General features: G+C 36.5%; 1 protein-coding gene across 3 annotated transcripts in view; it reads left to right on the top strand.

The window, feature by feature from the left end:
* Positions 1-9126, top strand: part of KDM4C (lysine demethylase 4C) — a 247985-nt gene extending 238859 nt beyond the window's left edge. For 2 of the 3 annotated variants that reach the window (XM_057377991.1, XM_057377992.1), the window contains exons 20-22: positions 2373-2492; positions 6269-6361; positions 8162-9126. In XM_057377991.1, coding sequence (XP_057233974.1) covers positions 2373-2492; positions 6269-6361; positions 8162-8338 — 390 coding nt within the window. In that variant the 3' untranslated portion in view covers positions 8339-9126. Of the gene's footprint in view, positions 1-2372; positions 2493-6268; positions 6362-7296; positions 8139-8161 lie in introns of those variants that run through there. The other variant, XM_057377993.1, reaches the window with a different exon arrangement.
* Positions 9127-17215: the final 8089 nt, after the last annotated feature.

Genomic DNA, 17215 nt, shown 5'->3' with positions numbered 1-17215 from the left:
CATGGTTAGAGTTGGAGCTCTGAGCTGTACAACAGCAGGAATGTGACTGGATACATAAGTGAATTGGGTTTTCAGTACAGATGGGCATGATTTTGACCATTTCTATAAAAAAGGAAATACATTATGTAATTGTACAGGAAATGTACATGGTTTATAAGCTGAATTGAATAGGTTGAACTCGCACTGAATGTTATTTACAGCTGGTATATGGGAATGTTGAAGGATTTCCATACCTTGCTATCTGACTTTTTGTTACATGACTGAAAAAAAGTGTGATTGCATTTTTGCAGTTTTGTCAGTCTTAAGAAATTRGTGTAATCATTCCAAAGAGAAAAAAATGTAATAATTATTTGTGTAGTACAAATAGAATCTCAAATGGTTATGATCCTGTGAAAATAAAAGGTAGGAGCTCTGGTAGAAATGAGCAAAAACTAGTACCAATTTCCCAGATATTGTTCCATAGACTAAGACATTGTGATGATACATGAAGAATGAGGTTGTTATTTGTCTAGTTATTTGCATGAGGACTCTAATTTTCCATATGAACAATTCCATTAGCTATCCTAGAGAGTCTGTGAGATATTTTTCCTGTTCAAGTTGCAAAGGGAGCAATTCATGCTGGGCTTTTGTTCTTGGAAATTAATGTTAGGCTTGACATTATTGTTAGATTGTTTGTTTTCAGGAAATTTGCTCTATTCTGTGATGCATTTTAAAAGTTTGTTTCAAGACGCCAAGACTCCTTTTTGCACTTTTGCAGTAAACAGATAGCAGAAGTATCACATTGACAATAACCATTTTGATGGAGAGAGCACTAAAAATACAGTCTAATTTCATTTATAGTCAGAGTTACGATAGTATTTAGTAATCCCTGTCTCCTGTGAAGTCATAATTATTCCACTACAGCAGCCATTCTTTCCTCTTTCTCCCTGCCTCTCCTGAAAATATTGGGAAGGGTAATACAGTAATTCCATCTATTCCAATTACATGATGATAGTGAAAGGGTATATCTTTTTGTGTTGGTCACAGCAGCCTTTCCATGCAAGCTCAGGGGGCATGTTTTAAGGCTGTCCCCTTTGCACAGCACCTGAGGGGTGTCAGACGGTATTGTCATGCAGGAAAATGTGTTTCTGTGAAAATCCAACTTTTCATTTCTTTTTTTCCTATGTTGGATCAAATTAATGGATTGAGACACATCTGTTTAAAATCAGTTTATAGAGGTTGGATTTGGCTAGAATGATATTATTATCAAGATAACATCCAAGTGAGGATCACTGTAGTGCATTTTTGCTCCCACATTTTAAGTTGTTTGTCATGATGGTCATTGGCCTCTGTTGGAAGTGAGTTGTTCAACGCAGAATAGAAAATATTTCTATGTAAATCTAAGAAAATGGTTATAGTATTGTGGTGACCTGAGATAGTGCCAGATCCTTCACAACCTTGTCACTGAGTCCTTATACCTGAACCCTTGTCTTTATCTCTTCTCCTCCACGTCTAGACCACTTACCAGTGAGCTCAGGTAATGTGGTCACTGAGGAAGTCCTCTCACACCTAGGAAAATATTGCTAAATTAGCACTAATYTACATGACAAGTCTTGTGATATAGTCACTGTGAAGCAGAGATGCCTTTGTTTGGGTGAGTATTTGACCAAAGAATTGGTGAGCCCAGATTGTGGACAATACCAATTATGGTTGGTAAGCTCTGAAGCTGAGTCATTTATGTCATAGTGAACCTTATGGGACAGAAAAAACCATTACAAGGACATGTTGCAGCTACTGATTCTCTGACATGCTCAACAAGTCAGGCACAAAAGTTGGCCAAAACATTGGAACAAAAATGCTTCTTATCTTACGGAAAAAAAAATCCCCGAATTTTTCTATGTAAGCATTTGGATTCTTTCAGTGCTTCTGCATCAGCTAAACAAAGAATGCATTGGCATTGTCACCATTTATGGTTTGATCCGTAAGATAGCAAAGATAGTGCCTAGCAAAAATGTGCTATGGTTAAAAAAACGTTACTCAGATGTATAAAAGAGAAAGCGTTGCACATACTCGGTTTCACTTTAGTGATCCTTATTTTTAATGTGTGTTGGAAATTAGTTTTGTTTGAATTGTATCACAGTTGTTGATAGCTATCTGATTTGTGCATATGTTGCCTTGCCAATGCAACATCAAGCTGTAAAGAGTGTTTCTGTGGTCAGTATTTCATTTTCATAAAGGCTAGCATTGGCATTAGCCCATTAGCAGGATTATAAAGCTTGAAACATGCATGACATAAGTCTTCTCCAATTACCAAGTTGTAAAAGCATCTTACTGGTCATTTCTGTGCAGTGGCTCACTCACTGATTTGAGAATTCATCCTTCTTTGTAATTAGAGCAGAGACTGCCTAAGGCTGGGTCCACCTTCAGAGGGAGAGGTTGTCCAAGTGAAATGGCCTGATGGAAAACTGTATGGTGCAAAGTATCTGGGAACAAATACAGCTTACATGTATCAGGTGAGTATCTATTTATTACCATGAACTTCCTTTTCAGATGTCTTTACTATTGTAAATTGCTCATTTGGCTCTAGCATTGGAGTGGCCAGCCACACTTTCAAAGATGCAGAATGCTGAAGTATGGACTCTTACTAACTGCTAATGTACTTCAACTAATATGTAAAACTTTCTAACCCAGTAGCTGGTCCTGTGCASTCTTTGGAAGTGAGGTTTCATTTGTTCTTACAAAATCAAGAAAATTACTTGCTTACTAAGAACTCAGGTGAACAGGTGGAACATTAGGATTAAAATATAACATTTGATACTTTCTGCAGGTTATTTACTTTTATTTGATGTGATTTAATTACACAGTTAATGACATAAAATTAAGTATTGGTGTGTGCCTACAATGAACTTGAGACATTTCATAAGAGGTTGGAAGGGAGGACAGTAAGAAGAGCATAACATTCATTTGTCTGAGACATTTTTGAATTAATCAATCTGAGGAGCATTTTATCCTCAGCAAAGGCAAAAGGGAATTGAACACTAAGGCAAGACTAAAAAGCTGACTTCTGATTTTAGAGTAACAATAATTGTTTTTTTATGGGCTTGCCTTTGAGAAAAATCAGTCAGCARCTTTGAGTACCCAAGTGAATGGTAGAAACTGCAATAAAACAAACGCAATAATAATAGTACTTTTTAAAGAATGAGAATCTAGATACATTTCATTTATGTATATGTAATCATTTTCACTTATGTAACTCTTTTCATCAGAGGGACTCACATTACTATACCAAAATGGGAAATTTACTATTATATCTGTAGATAAATTAAGGCACACAGAAGCTAAATGACTTGCTGCATTGACCTTCTCACTTTGCCAATGACTTGCAATTGAAATCAAGTCCTCAGATGCCTAAAGCCTTGAGTTAGTCTCTAAATCTTACCTCTTCCTTTATATGTAGCAGCTTTATTATGTTGTAAAGGTGGAAGGTTCTTTATAGGTATGAAGATTATTTTTCTACGGTACCATTGATCTTCAAATCATTGAATCTTTGGAACAACTGGTCTTCTGAGGAATACTGTGATATAAATTAGATGAATGTTGTTATCTTTCATATTTGAAGGTATTTGACACAGTTAAACAACTTTGTCTTATTTTAGACCTCTTGATCAACATGATGAAACCAGTTTTGTTTAAGAAAAAGGGGTAAGCACGTGGAGGTTCAGCAAGATGAGTTCCTCAGCATAACAAACATAAACTACAGTAACTTGCCTTTAACAGCCCTTATCGTAAGAGAAAATAACAAAGTTTAAAGATTAGAGCAAGTCCAGATTGCAACGCACAGAACTGTAAAGACAAACTAAATATTTCTGTCTGCTGGATGAGAGAGGAGGCTGCCAAGTGGCCACAGATTACAAAAGGTTTATGAAAAGGAGTGTGCAAGGTTAACTTCAAGACATATTAGTAGTTCTTCCTCTGGTCTTTCTAAACAGTGGCTGAAAGCTCCCACACATACACAAAGACTTATTTTCTTCTGGTGTGATCTGTTTTGCACCTTTGAGATTCTGTTACTTAGTTTTTTGTGTGATTTCTTAGATTTCATAAGGCAAAGCTGTTCTAGTTGGAAAAGTCTGTGAATTTTCCTCATGTTGATGAGACATTTGTACCAAATATGGCAACACTTGAGCATGCAGGAACTATGACACAATGCACCAAAATCAGTGTCTTTAAGTTTGACATATGTCAGCCAGTATCTTAAACAATCCTTAAGCAGACCTATACCTGCCAAAGGAAGCAGGTGTTCAGTTGAAATTGTTAATGTGATCTACATTTGATTTCTTGGTAATTTCTGATATTGAATTTCACAATTATGTTAGAGTTTATTAAATTATCCATTCACTCCCTTAATTGCTTTGTAACTGTTTCAGCTTTCCCTTTATTTTATGATGTTCTTACGGAAGAAAATCTCATGATGATAGTAACGTATTGTGCAGACACAATACAGCAGAAGTCCAAGTAAAATAACTTACTTGATAAACTTAATGACTTGATATGTAGGATCTGCAATTTAAATTGAATTGGAACTATTAGAGGTGGTGAGTTTATATTTTACATGAATCATTATACTGCTGGAAGTAGTCTTAGAGAATCTCTTGTGTTTGGTATCAAGTGTAGGCAGATTATTTCCAGCGAGATATGCACATTATACTTGAAGAACTTCAAATTACTCTTCATTGTAAATCTTCAATATATTTCATACTGCAAGCATGACAGATTCTCTGGTATAAAGGACTTGCATCCTACTGCACACTATGAGTAAAAACAAATGCACTGACAATTTAAGAGATTTTCTTATTACATGGAGTGGCAGAGTTAATTTCCTACCCAGTTCTTTTACCAGTGGTGCAAAAAACATTATTACCAACTGTATTATGCATAAACCTTACCAAATGTATTGTGCAGGAAGGAGCAGGAATAGCAGAAAAACTGTTCTTGCATCCTGGATTGCCATCATTTAATTAAACAAGCTTAGGGCAAGTTGACTTTTAAGTTCAACATACTGCTAACAGAGTAGGTTTATGGGGCTTGGTAACAGGAGCAGGGAGGAGCAAGGATGACTCCTGTGACTTTGTTATCCCTCAGTATGCTCTATRCATTTTAAATGCATTCTGGATTTGTGCATCCCTGCTAGTTGCAGTGAAGAAATTGTTTTTAAAGAAGTTAATAAATCATAGTCTATAACCTGGCTTTTGCGAATGGATATACAGTATTGGATTTTTCAGCTGTTCACTTGTTAATCTGACATACTCAACTATGGCAAGCTTTTAATTTGAAACTACAAACCCAATCCATTTACTAGTTCAAATGCATGATTTTTCAGTTTTATCTGTAATAATTCTTTTGATAAGTCAGTGTTGTCCTATGTTTGTATTTGTGCTTATTTTTCTAGTCAAGTGTGCTGTTGTCATTCACATAGTCTCATTAAGTCACATTAAGGTGTAGAATGGGAGTTCTAATTTTATACCAAACTTTAAAGTATCTCTTCTGTGGAAGCTAAACCCACAGTCACAGATAATAGCTGAAATTCACAACTGTTAGATGAAGTATTAAAATAGAGGAAAAAATCAGCAGCTACTGAAAATGCTTAAATGCTTCAAAGCCTCAGCATTTTAACATTCCTCACACCTAGTTACATTTCCTTTCTCATTTTCTGCTAACGGGGTTCATATTGGATTAAATCTAAACCTAAGTATGATAAAGCTTTTCATCTTCTGAACAGAGCATTTAAAAGAAATTCCATCAGATTCAATAAAATTCTGTTAACTGGTATTTCCTTAGTTGTCACTCACACTTTCTTTTGACATGGTCTTCTTCAACCTTGAATCACAGAATGTTAAAATTATTTTTTTATTTATTAGAAGCAAGTAAAAAAAATTAGAGATAAACAAAACTGTCACAAGGACATTTTAATATGTCAGTCCTGCAGAATAATGTTGCCTGTTTTGCTGCTGTTCAGCATTCCTAATCTAACAAATTTTGCTTCATGATATATGTGTCAGTGCTGATTTTGAAGTCTATTTGCTTAGATATTATTTTTGATGTAAGTATGTGTTGCAGTTTCTAAGAAATAACATTTTTTATGTTTCAACCTAATTTTATGCTAAAATAGCAAAATGTTTGTATATAAGTTTTCTTTGCTTACATATATATTTTTATCAGGAATTATTTCCAGAAACTTCCTGCAAGAGTTAATTATGATTTTATTTTCAAATACCCATTTTTTTTTGATTAGGTGGAGTTTGAAGATGGTTCTCAAATAGTAATGAAGAGAGAAGAAATATATACACTGGATGAAGAGCTTCCTAAGAGAGTAAAAGSACGTTTAGTGAGTATTTGCTTATGCTGATTTTATAATATATATATGCCCAAAATTCCAGTAACACTATACTTGTCTTTATTCTAGATTTTAAGTTTAAATTTACTCATGTTTTGTGAAGGCTGTACTAATAGGAGTGGCTAAATCAGTCCAATTAGGAGATGTAACCATTTGCTAGTGAGATGATTAGTTGTTATTCCAACACTGGCAAATGCTGTTGTCAGACATAATTCTTTTCTCCTAAAGGGGACGTCGTGTTTGATCATCTGTCAGATGATGAATGATCAAGTTAGTAAACATTTAAATTGACAGACCTTCTGTTCTTTCAGTATGCTTATAATATGTATAACTTTAAAAACTTTCCAGCTTCTCAGAGCTTTGTGATTTTACAAGCCTTGAATTTAACAAAAATGCAATTAACTTCTTGTAAGAAACAATGTAACTGGACAATACTCATTAATCTCCCTGGCAGGATTTACCAGCATTTCACTAGTCTTTGGCTTAAAACAAAATCTGGACTACTTTTTTTTCGTTTCCTGCTGTTTCAAGCAGCATCCACCAGCTAGCCATTTTTATATACGTATACCATGTGGTATACCACTTCCCAAAGTGGGAAGGTATTGAAGTTCACAGAGAGCATAACAGTTAGAGGTTGAAAGGGTAAAGTTCTTCTGTTGGAGAAGAAGTTCTTCTATTGGAGAAGATAACTGTTTTTACCTGTCTTACGACAGTTGTTTCTAGTGCAAAGTGCACTAGTGAAATATTTTTAATTAAGAATCCTTTTTGTCAGTGAATTTGGGATAAGTGCACAAATCTGATAGTGTCCTGACTGCCTGGGGTTAAGATAGATGTCTTGGAAAATGTTAACAGTACCATATGTTTATTTTTAATGGGGTTTTTCATTATACTGGGAAAGCATACCATTGCCATTTCTTTTGTTTTAGACACTGTGTGGAAGAAGCATCTCTAATTAACTGCGTGATCTACAGAATGCAAACTGTTGAATTCTCAGGATAAGAATAATGGGGTTTATGATATTGTTTTTTTAAACTGATTTTTTATAAATAAATTATTTAAATTTGTTTTTTAATTTATTTTACATCATTAACATGATTAGGGAGCTAATTATAGGTTAAAAACCTATATTAAATACAGCCAGCTGAATAAAACACACCACAACCGTTGCTCAGTCCTGTGCATGATTTTCGACTATTCTAGAAATACATATGTCAGTTCTCAAGGCATGCTCAGCACCTTTTTCCCCTCGTCCTGATGAACACAGAGCAAGTTAATGATACATAGAGCCTATGATACTGCTTTTGTCTGTTGAAGTAAAAGACACTAGTTCCTTCTAAATTATGTTTTTCTTAATCTTGGGAATTTTTCCATAACTCCAGCAATGCAAGCTGATCCAAAATATGCCTCCTCTGATTTTGCCCAAAAGGCTTGCTTTGTTAGAGGGGATTCCCAGCTGATTTAAGTGTGCTGACAAATGACTGAACTGTGACCCTGATCCTTTGCAAATTAGGCATTGCCCAGGTTTCTTTTCAGGCATCCATGATGTGGTACCTACTGTTTGGTAAATGCCACTTGGTACTGCTAGGATCAAGCCTGTCCAACAGCTTGTTTTCTTACTTAGAATTAGTATGATTTTGTAATCCCTGGATMAAATCCAGACTAGAAACTGGTAATAATTAGTTATGTGTTTCCAAGAAATACCACAGGCATAGAGAATTGAATACTGAATGATACATGCGAAATGTGGAAAGGTGAAAATTGTATCTATGTGTAATTAATACCTGTTTTCAGTCTACAGCTTCTGACATGAGATTTGAAGACACATTTTATGGAGCAGATATGATCTTGGGAGAAAAGAAAAGACAGAGAGTATTGAGTTCTCGCTTTAAGAATGAATATGTGGATGATCCAGGATACCGCACCTTCTTAAAAAGCTCATTCCAGAAGAAATGCCAGAAGGGACTATAAAGGAAGCAAGAGAAGAGAGAGAGTTCTTGATTAAGAAGCATGCAGCATTTTTTGCACATGGGTTTGGTTTAATTGAACGCTCCGTTTTACCATGAACTAATCCATTTACCGACCTTGTAATCTGAAGTACTTGACTTCTGATTTCTTCAGTTAATGTATTTAAGAATTAGTAATGTTTTGCATTATAAAATTAGGGAGAAAACCAAGAGAGATTACTAAATGATATACTGAAGAAAAGTTTCAGTCCTGCTCACATTGAAATAAGTGGCAAAATTCCCTTTGAATTCTAAGAAGAGATTCACAATTCTGAGAAGTAAATGTTTTAGTAAAGAGAAATAATGTCAGTAGCTCCCTTTTTTCTTCACACAGGACATTAAGTTCAATAATAGCAGTTTTTATAAAATACTTTTAAAATAAAACCAGATATGTATAGTCCTGAGACAAAGGCTCTATTTACTTTGTACAGTGCTTTTACATTTTTATGTCACTACTGTTTTCAGTAGGATTTGATGGGGACTCAGCTATTGACTTAGATATTTTTGACTTTTAAGAAAGGTATCTTCAGCACAGCAAGGATATTTTGTATATTTAAAGAGACAGATTTTGGCAGTTATTTTTAAATATGTTTTTCATAAAGTCTATTAAAAATAGCTACTTGTAAAATATAAATTTCTTTTACTATGTGTATGAAAATTAGAGTTTAAATATATGTGCTTAACGGCCTAGTTTTGAATGAATATACTATGGTTTTTATTTTGAGATAATGTTCTAGCAATGTAATAATGTTTTACAATAAATAAATACTATACTGCAATTTGCAACTTTTTTTCTGTTGGTATGATTTTCAATCCTATTGTTTCATACCTATGGGAATCAAGAATATATGTTGTATTTTCCTGAACACAACAGAATATACACACAGACATGTAGCTTGGTGTTAAAATGCAGAGTTGATAAGTACTGTACTTTCATTTCTTGTCTTTCTATTTCCCTTCAATCTTTGGGATCTTGACCTTTTTGGATGTTTCACAGAAAGCAGAAAGTCTGAATTTGTCTGAGCACTTGGGTATGTGAACCTAGAAGGGAGCTTTATCAAAATGACATCATCTGTTACTTGTAAATTGGACAGTCAGCAGGATTTCCAACTGTATGCCACAGGAAGAAGAGCTCTCTCAAAATCCAATTTAAATCTTAGCACTGCTGTTTCTAGAGTTCTGCTTGCAAAAAAAAAACCTGAATACATGGACCCAAAGAATTTTTCTTTGCAAAAACCCAGTCTGTTATATGCTGAGGCACACAGATCTTTGTTTCACTGATACTCTTGCATGATTATTTGGATTTTTTCAAGTGGACAGCAAAATCTTTTCAACTGCTATGTGACACCTCAATTGACAATGTAAGTTTCGTGTGTTGCATTACCTATCTTTTCTTGGACCATGAAAAAAGGGACTCAGAATCCCTTTAGTCTAAGAAATTGCTTAGCTCAGACAATTGGAATGTATATCTAATTGATAACACTTTTTCTAAAGGCACTGGGTTGTAGTGGATGGTGTCTGGCATATTTCAGAATATCAGGGCTCTTTCTGGTATTGTGAAGAAAAGATGAAAACTAATGATAGATTTGCAAAATGCAAGATTGCTGCTGCCTTCTACAGTTACGTGCAGCTGATAATCTTGCTGTATTTGGTTTGTGACCAGGTTTTTGTAGTGGGGKCTACAGTAGTGGCTTCTGTGAGAAGCTTCTGGAAGCTTGCCTCGTGTCCAGCAGATCCAAGGCCAGCTGTCTCCAAGACAGACCCGTGCTGGAGTCGGCTGTGCCTGATGGATTGCGCATGTGGCAGAGTGGCACACATTGCAGCAGCTCATGGAGAGCTGTTGTTGCCTGTGGGATGAGCTCACGCTGGAGAAGTTAATAGAGAACTGTCTCCTGTGGGAGGGACTCCATGTTGGAGCAGGGGAAGGATGCCTTGAGCAGTGGGAGAAACGTGTGATGAAGTGATCATAACCCCCATCATTGTCATCCACTACCTCTGGTGAGGGAGGAGGAGGAGCCCAGGAAATAGGGGGATTTGGGAGGAAGGTGTTTTCAGGATTTGATTTTACTTCTCATTATCCTACTCTGATTTTGTTAGTGATAAATTCAGTAAAGTATCCCGATTGAGTCTGTCTTCCTGAAATGCTAGTTGGCTTGTGATTGCTCCCTGTCCCCAACTCAATAACTTTTTGTTACATTTTCTTTTCCCTGTCTAGCTGTGGAGGTGAATGACAGAGTGGCTTTGGTGGGTGCATGGCACTCAGCCAGAGTCAACCCATTGCACCTAACTACTGATGCTTAGTTTCAAAATACTGTGTTCTGTGGTAAAAATGCTTTTGTAATCTTCCATAAAGGTTCAAAACAACTATGACATTATTAAATGGTTAATACATACTAAAATATTTTGTAATTGAATAGGCCATGATATGTGTTACAACAAGTCTACAAAGTCTAGAAATCAAATATATGTTCTTTGCCTGGATCTGATATGACCTGTTATGACACCATGAATAAACTCCCCCATTTCTATAGAGTGGATCCAGCATCTTTCCCTTCAAGGTCCTTGAAATTTGCTGACTAAGGGTTGCAATTTTTTTAAACATTAATGTAAAAAGTTGGCTTGCTTTCCCTTCTCCCTTTCTTCAGGATGATCTTTACTATAGAGGTTCGCAAAGGCACTGAAATTATTTCTGACATTTGTAAGGTACTAAAAAATACCTGCTGAGTGAATGAAATGTGTAATTTGTCATCATTGCAGTTTCATTCCCCATGTTTCAGGACTCATGGTCATTGCAAACTGGATTGACTAAACTAGCCTAGAAAGATAGTTCCTGTTCCCTTATTATTTCTGAAAAGCTACATTTTTCTGTTCCACAGCAGATATTGCTAGGGACCTTTCAGGTATGTGAGAGAACACATTGGTGTGCAATGCTCTGGAAAACCCAGAACTTACCATGAGCTGAATCAGGTAGGTGGACACTAAAACARTGTGGCTTGTTATCCATTTCAATTGCGAATTTCTCAGTCCAGTAAGACCTCTGTGTGTTGTTCTTCTCCTGATGTTAGTGACATGTATCTTTTCTGCTGAAAAAGCATGTCAACATTTATGACCATTTCATTTAGAGTGTCTCTGTGAGGAAGAGGGAAGCCCCATTAAAGACTGGCTAACTGAATTGGCATGGCATTCTTAGGATTAAAAAAAAAAAACCAAAACAAAACAAAAAGTCATAAAACCCCACAAAAATTGAATGTTCATAGGACAGCATGCCCCAGGACAGGAAGAACCATGCCCTTTCTCTTACCTTATATGTTCAAGAGTGCAGTGGCTGTTCTGTACATTCAAAAATCCTGAAGGTCGTGGGTGAGTACACAAAGCAGTAGTTTGGTCAGGATACATTAAAATTATTTTTATTCACTCTCATCTAAAAATAAYAAGGAAGAATCTGAAGTGCTTCAATTTATGCTAGCTTGGAAAGTAGAATGCTTTAATGCTACAACTGTGATTTCCACAGCTATAACTGATAAAATCAAATTACTAGAATTAGATAAAAATTAGATTACTTCTTTTGAATCCTATTTGCTATTGTATTACTGTAGCAAAGCAATTTTGTTGATGCCTAATAGGAGTTCTACAATATATTGTGTTGTGCTATGGTGGCTAAAAATTTTCAATTAAAGAGAGTAATAGAAAAATTCCTACAAAATATTTTTGCTTTGAAGCATGTTTATACTTTCCAACTGTGATGCAAGTGAACAGCAGGGCTTTGTAACAGAGAAGGTATTATGATATCTTGATATTTATGTGCAAAGTGGAGCAAGGTAAAAGCTGTCCCTTATGCAATTCCACTCTGATTTTGTAAGATGTTTTCCAGTGTAGAAGACATTACAGGGAAAAATAATCCATAAACTAAATTCTGCTTGAATGATCTAAATAACAAAATATTTGTTATTTGTGCTAAATAACAAATATATGTATTTGCTATCTCTGCTGCTCTGTTTAGGGGCACAGTCACAACTGTTAGCTTCGATAGTAGGTGAAGGCAAAATTTTCATTTCTCTTACTGGTATGAAATGCTGCTTTTTGTTCAGTCTCTAAATTTTGTAGTGATGTTTCTCTTTCTTGTAAACCAAATGAAGTATTGAATACCAATGCTTAAGAGTATATTAGTAGGAGAGAAAGCTTATGTAGGTTGGGTTACTGCGCATATGCACAAAAAGCATATCCATCTCTTAAAAATTGCAGAACTATCTGATAGATTTATCACACACCTCCACATTTCAAAAGCCATCTCTGAGGCTTCTAGTCTTGAATTCCAAATGCCTTAGATAGCATTTTTCTCTGACACATCTAGCAAAAAGAAAATGATGATGTTATGGTAGGGCATAAAAGTTTTTTAAAGATGGAGTTCATCTCAGCTCTTTTATATACAGTCTGCTTGGTTATAGCATCACTGTTAGTATCAGACTGAATTGTCCTACAGCCATGATGCTGTTATTCTCAATACTTAAATGTATGTCCTCTGTACTTAGATTTGTAGGCAGAGCTAGTAGCTGCTAAAACTTTTGTAAGAGCCTGTTTTGAGTTACTAAAAACTTTGGCAATTTAGATACCCTACAGCTGAAATTTTTATGTGCCGGCTTGTGTCTGAAAAAGTCAGGAAACTTTACCTCAAGCAGTTTGGTCTTTTGGAAGTATTCTGAAGCGAAGGATTAGGAAAAAAAAATCATTGTTCTTTCTGTCCCAGAGTTCCCCAGGCATTTGTTTGACAACATCTGTGGTTTCTTTATACAGTGAAACAGGGATTTGCTGGTGAATGAATGAAAGAGCGATTCCTGTTAGGCGTTAGAGGTCGGTTTGTGAAGTGTTTCTGTAGATGTGCTATCATTTGACTGAGCTATCATAAACTCACTGTGGCTGGGGCTCTGAGGTCAAGTCTTGGACAAACCTATACCACTTCAGGGCCCATTTCTGCAGTGATTGGGTGGGCTGTGTGTGCATTGCCACCACAGATCAGCACTGGCCTTGCCGGCCTTGCAGTCTGGGAGAGCCTTTTGTCTTTTTGCTTCAATGGAACAGAGGCAAGCGCTTACTTGTTCTCAATGGCCTGCTAAAGTTGCTGCTGTACTATAGAAAAACAGAAYAGAAAAAAACCCCAAACAACAAAAATAAAGAACCCCAAACTGCTTCAATACAAAAGTAAAAAGTTAAAGGCAAATACAGAGAATTCATGGAGCTGGAAGGAGAAGAAATAGAGGGACCAGATTCTTAAAAACAGATTTGTTCACAGTCTCTGCAGAACCCAGGAKGCCTGAGGGTCAAATTTCTTGTGGTATAAGCAAATGGTTGTGAAATGTACCAGCAAATTACTGAATGATTGCCTTTAGGAACAGCTATTCCTGATGCCAATTACTGCATGAACTCAAGGAGCAGTTATCTCAGCTCTCCCAAGGATCTGATCCTTCTCTACAGATGGAAATTCAGTTATATGGGATGAGGTTTTAATTTTTTTCCCAGACTGGTTACTAGAAAAAAACAGGTTTTGTGTTTGAATGCTTTTAAATTACTATGCTAGAATTAAGGATGCAAAATATGAGGTATTCAGCCAATGCCAAAATTTTCCCAGAAGATACATAGTGCTTGAAACTTCCTCATATGTTCCTTACAGATCCAATCACTAGAGGAACTGTAGGAAAGAATCATCATAATGACTCTCTGRGATGCACAGGAGTTAAAAGCAAGGAAGAATAGAGATGAGGCACTGCATTCCCAAAGGCATTTTTTGGCACAGTACTAACATTTGATGGCAGTGTCATGCTACATTACTGAGGAGAAAAGGCTCAAGGAATAATGTAACAGAACAAAATTATCTTTGAGAAGCTTCCATATCTAAAGTAGTCCACTGCAATGCACATCTCTCCCTTTTGCTGTGGGCATTGTAGTGTGCATGATTAATAAAAAAAGCTGCTAACCTCAGTCCAGTCCATGTCTGGCAACCAAGAGTGACTTGCATGACCCTGTTGTTTTTTGAGTCCTGTTGGGTAAATAAAAGCAGTAACAGGTGAATTCATTATTTATTAACTTTTAGCTGGAAAGAGAAAGGAGCAGAGAACAATTTCCTATTGGCATATTGAAATAGCAGTAAGGTAGATTTCTGCACTGAATATCTTTTTATTTCAACTGTTCACTCCTTTTGAAGGGCTGGAGCCATTCTGTTGTCTGGTTGTGTAGTTTTGTATCTCCCACTTCAAAGTCTCCCACCAGAAAGCAGACAAAAATGAGAGAAATTCTTCAAGCTCCAGCCACACAAGTAGAAAGAAGGACAACTTCCTATTTTTCTTTGGCAACTATATGGAGCCACGGAGCCAACGGATAGCAGTCTCTGGAGTGAGAAGGAGTTCATTGTCTCCAGTGTGTCTCCGTGCTCCCTCTGTGGGTATTTATCTAGCAGCACCTTAAGACTTTGCTTGAGACAGGCAGAATACTTCTTCACTTGTTCACAATAATGCCAGGATGGGGAGTAGTGCTGTCTCAGGTAACAAAATGGGTATTGACTGTACTGCATTTTGGATACTACTGAAAAAAGACATAGCTACAGGAAACAGTGGTGAGTACTGCCGTAGGCTAAAACCAGAAATCGTGAGGTTTTCAATAGTCTCTCTCCAGTCATCCACTGAAACAAAACAGCACAGAACAGCATRTTGTAGCAAGAGCTCATAACTTTGATGCCACCTTCCTGTTTGATTTTGGGCAGGTCTCCAGAGATCATGTCTTTGCTTAGAGTAGTAGGTGAACGTGGCACCATGTAAGCTGATTCAGTAAGTACATTTGAAAAAAAAAAATGGAAGGCACATTTTGAAATAACACAAAGAACTACATGAATAGAATTCTTTTGGCCAAAGGGAAGTCAAGCATAGGCTCCATAAGATAGTTGCTGCAACTGGAGGTAAATCGTTGCAGAAATTGTGATAACCCTGAGACGGTGGTGTAGGTAGCACTATGTGCTTAGAGAGCAACAGGACCAAGACAAAACCATGGATGCAGAATTTTTTCCCYAATATCTTGAAACACTAAAGGAGGATTAAAACAGCTATTAAAACAGCTTTTGAGCTCTCAAAAATCTTTGCTCCCAAAGGTGGGCATCTGATACACAATAATAGTATTTTGCTACAGCACTCTAAGATTTTGGAATAATCAGAGAAGACTGTATCTCAGGAAAATTCACCTGATGTTCGACTGGGTGCCACTGCTGAGGACACTGACAAGTGCTGTCAGTGTGCATATAGACCACAACCCCCACCCTACATAAACTTGTGATCTGAGCGCATTACTCTCAAGTTTCAGCACTTTATTTTGTGACACTCCCCCAAAGCTATTTAACTATAGGCACTTCGTAAAAAATAAACAAAAAAAAAATCTATTGTAGATATTTCATTGTGAAGTGTCCATCAAATGAACTGCTGGGACAGTAATGAGAAAATTCATGTCAATTATTAATGTTTTAAAAAGACAGGAGAAACCAATTGAGAAACCCCAGGAGGGTAATCACTTGCCATCCAAATTATTAATTTCATGATGTGTTTTAAGAGAAAGGACATGATAGCCACTAAAGGAGGCCCTGGAGGAACACAGTAGTGGCATGTCAACACAATTGATTTCTCAGTGATTTAAAGCAAATGATCTTGGTGACAAGTAAAAAAGTTTCCAGTTGAAAAGGAGATGTTGCTTCTGGCCCAGTGAAGGGTYCTACATGGCTGTATTTTCTGGAGGAGTGACCAAAACGGTTGGTGCACCTTGCCAAATTTTTGCCATTTTTTACCAAATGTGCTGGGATATATCACAGGTGTGTTCACCAGTTTCACAATTTCTCTGGATTGTTGTCTCCCCTTTACTTGCCATTCTCATGCCTTAGGAGTACAGGATGAAATTATAGTTCAGGTCTGARACTTGCATGTCTCTACCCTTTTCATGGTGTTGAAGAAAAAGAGCAGCTCTGACTCCATAGCAAATACTGTGGCAGCAATTTGTTTGACATGTCTGACAGTGCTTTAGATGAGGAAGGTCAAAAGTTTCCATAGAGAGTAATACCAGATTTTTCAAATGCAGAATGGGGCCTAAATTACTTGTTAAATGCTGTGTAGCACTAATGTGAGAGCTGACTGAGTGAAAGCTGCAAGTTTTTGCCCAATAAAAATTATAACAATACAGCAATTATAGCTTAGTTCTGCTATGAGAACAGTCTCTGGCATTCCCTTACTGTTGTCAGGCCATGTAATCCATTTTCTCTAGTGAATTATGTGGTATTCCCTATGGCAAAAATACTGCTTTGCATTTTGCTCCATTTCTTTTTATCTGGATTTTGTGTTTTATGCTTTGCATATAGCCCTTAGCCAATATAATTTCCTTGCTAGGATCTCTCCCTTCCTGTCTGGTGCTCCCTTCCCCAGCAGTTTTTAACATGCAAGGTAGAATGGATGACTGAAAATAGTCTTATCTTCACTACAGTTCTGTACACACTCCTGTAATGTCTGTGGCAGACTCAYCCTTAATTTCCACCATGAGCTTGATTTTCTCCTACCTTGCTGCATAGTGATTTTAAGTTTTTAAGTATGCTTTACATGCTGTATTCTTCACTCTGTATCTTTTAGAATTTGTTAGGGTGTRGTTCTGGGGTTAGGGTTCAGGCCAGAGCAGATATATCTCAGGAATCCTCCCTAAATCAATACACTGTGTGAATATCCTTCTTGTTCTACTTCTAGTCTTTCTGCAGTCATATACTGCAAGAATATTGATCCATAACTGCATTAGAACTAATTACTTGGCAATTTTTATATTAAAAAAAMCA

The sequence above is a fragment of the Malurus melanocephalus genome, unplaced genomic scaffold (genome assembly GCF_030028575.1).
Source record: "Malurus melanocephalus ecotype Western Australia unplaced genomic scaffold, MMel_1.1 scaffold_337, whole genome shotgun sequence".
In the NCBI taxonomy this organism is placed as follows: domain Eukaryota; kingdom Metazoa; phylum Chordata; class Aves; order Passeriformes; family Maluridae; genus Malurus; species Malurus melanocephalus.
This window is presented reverse-complemented; position numbering and strand designations above follow the sequence as displayed.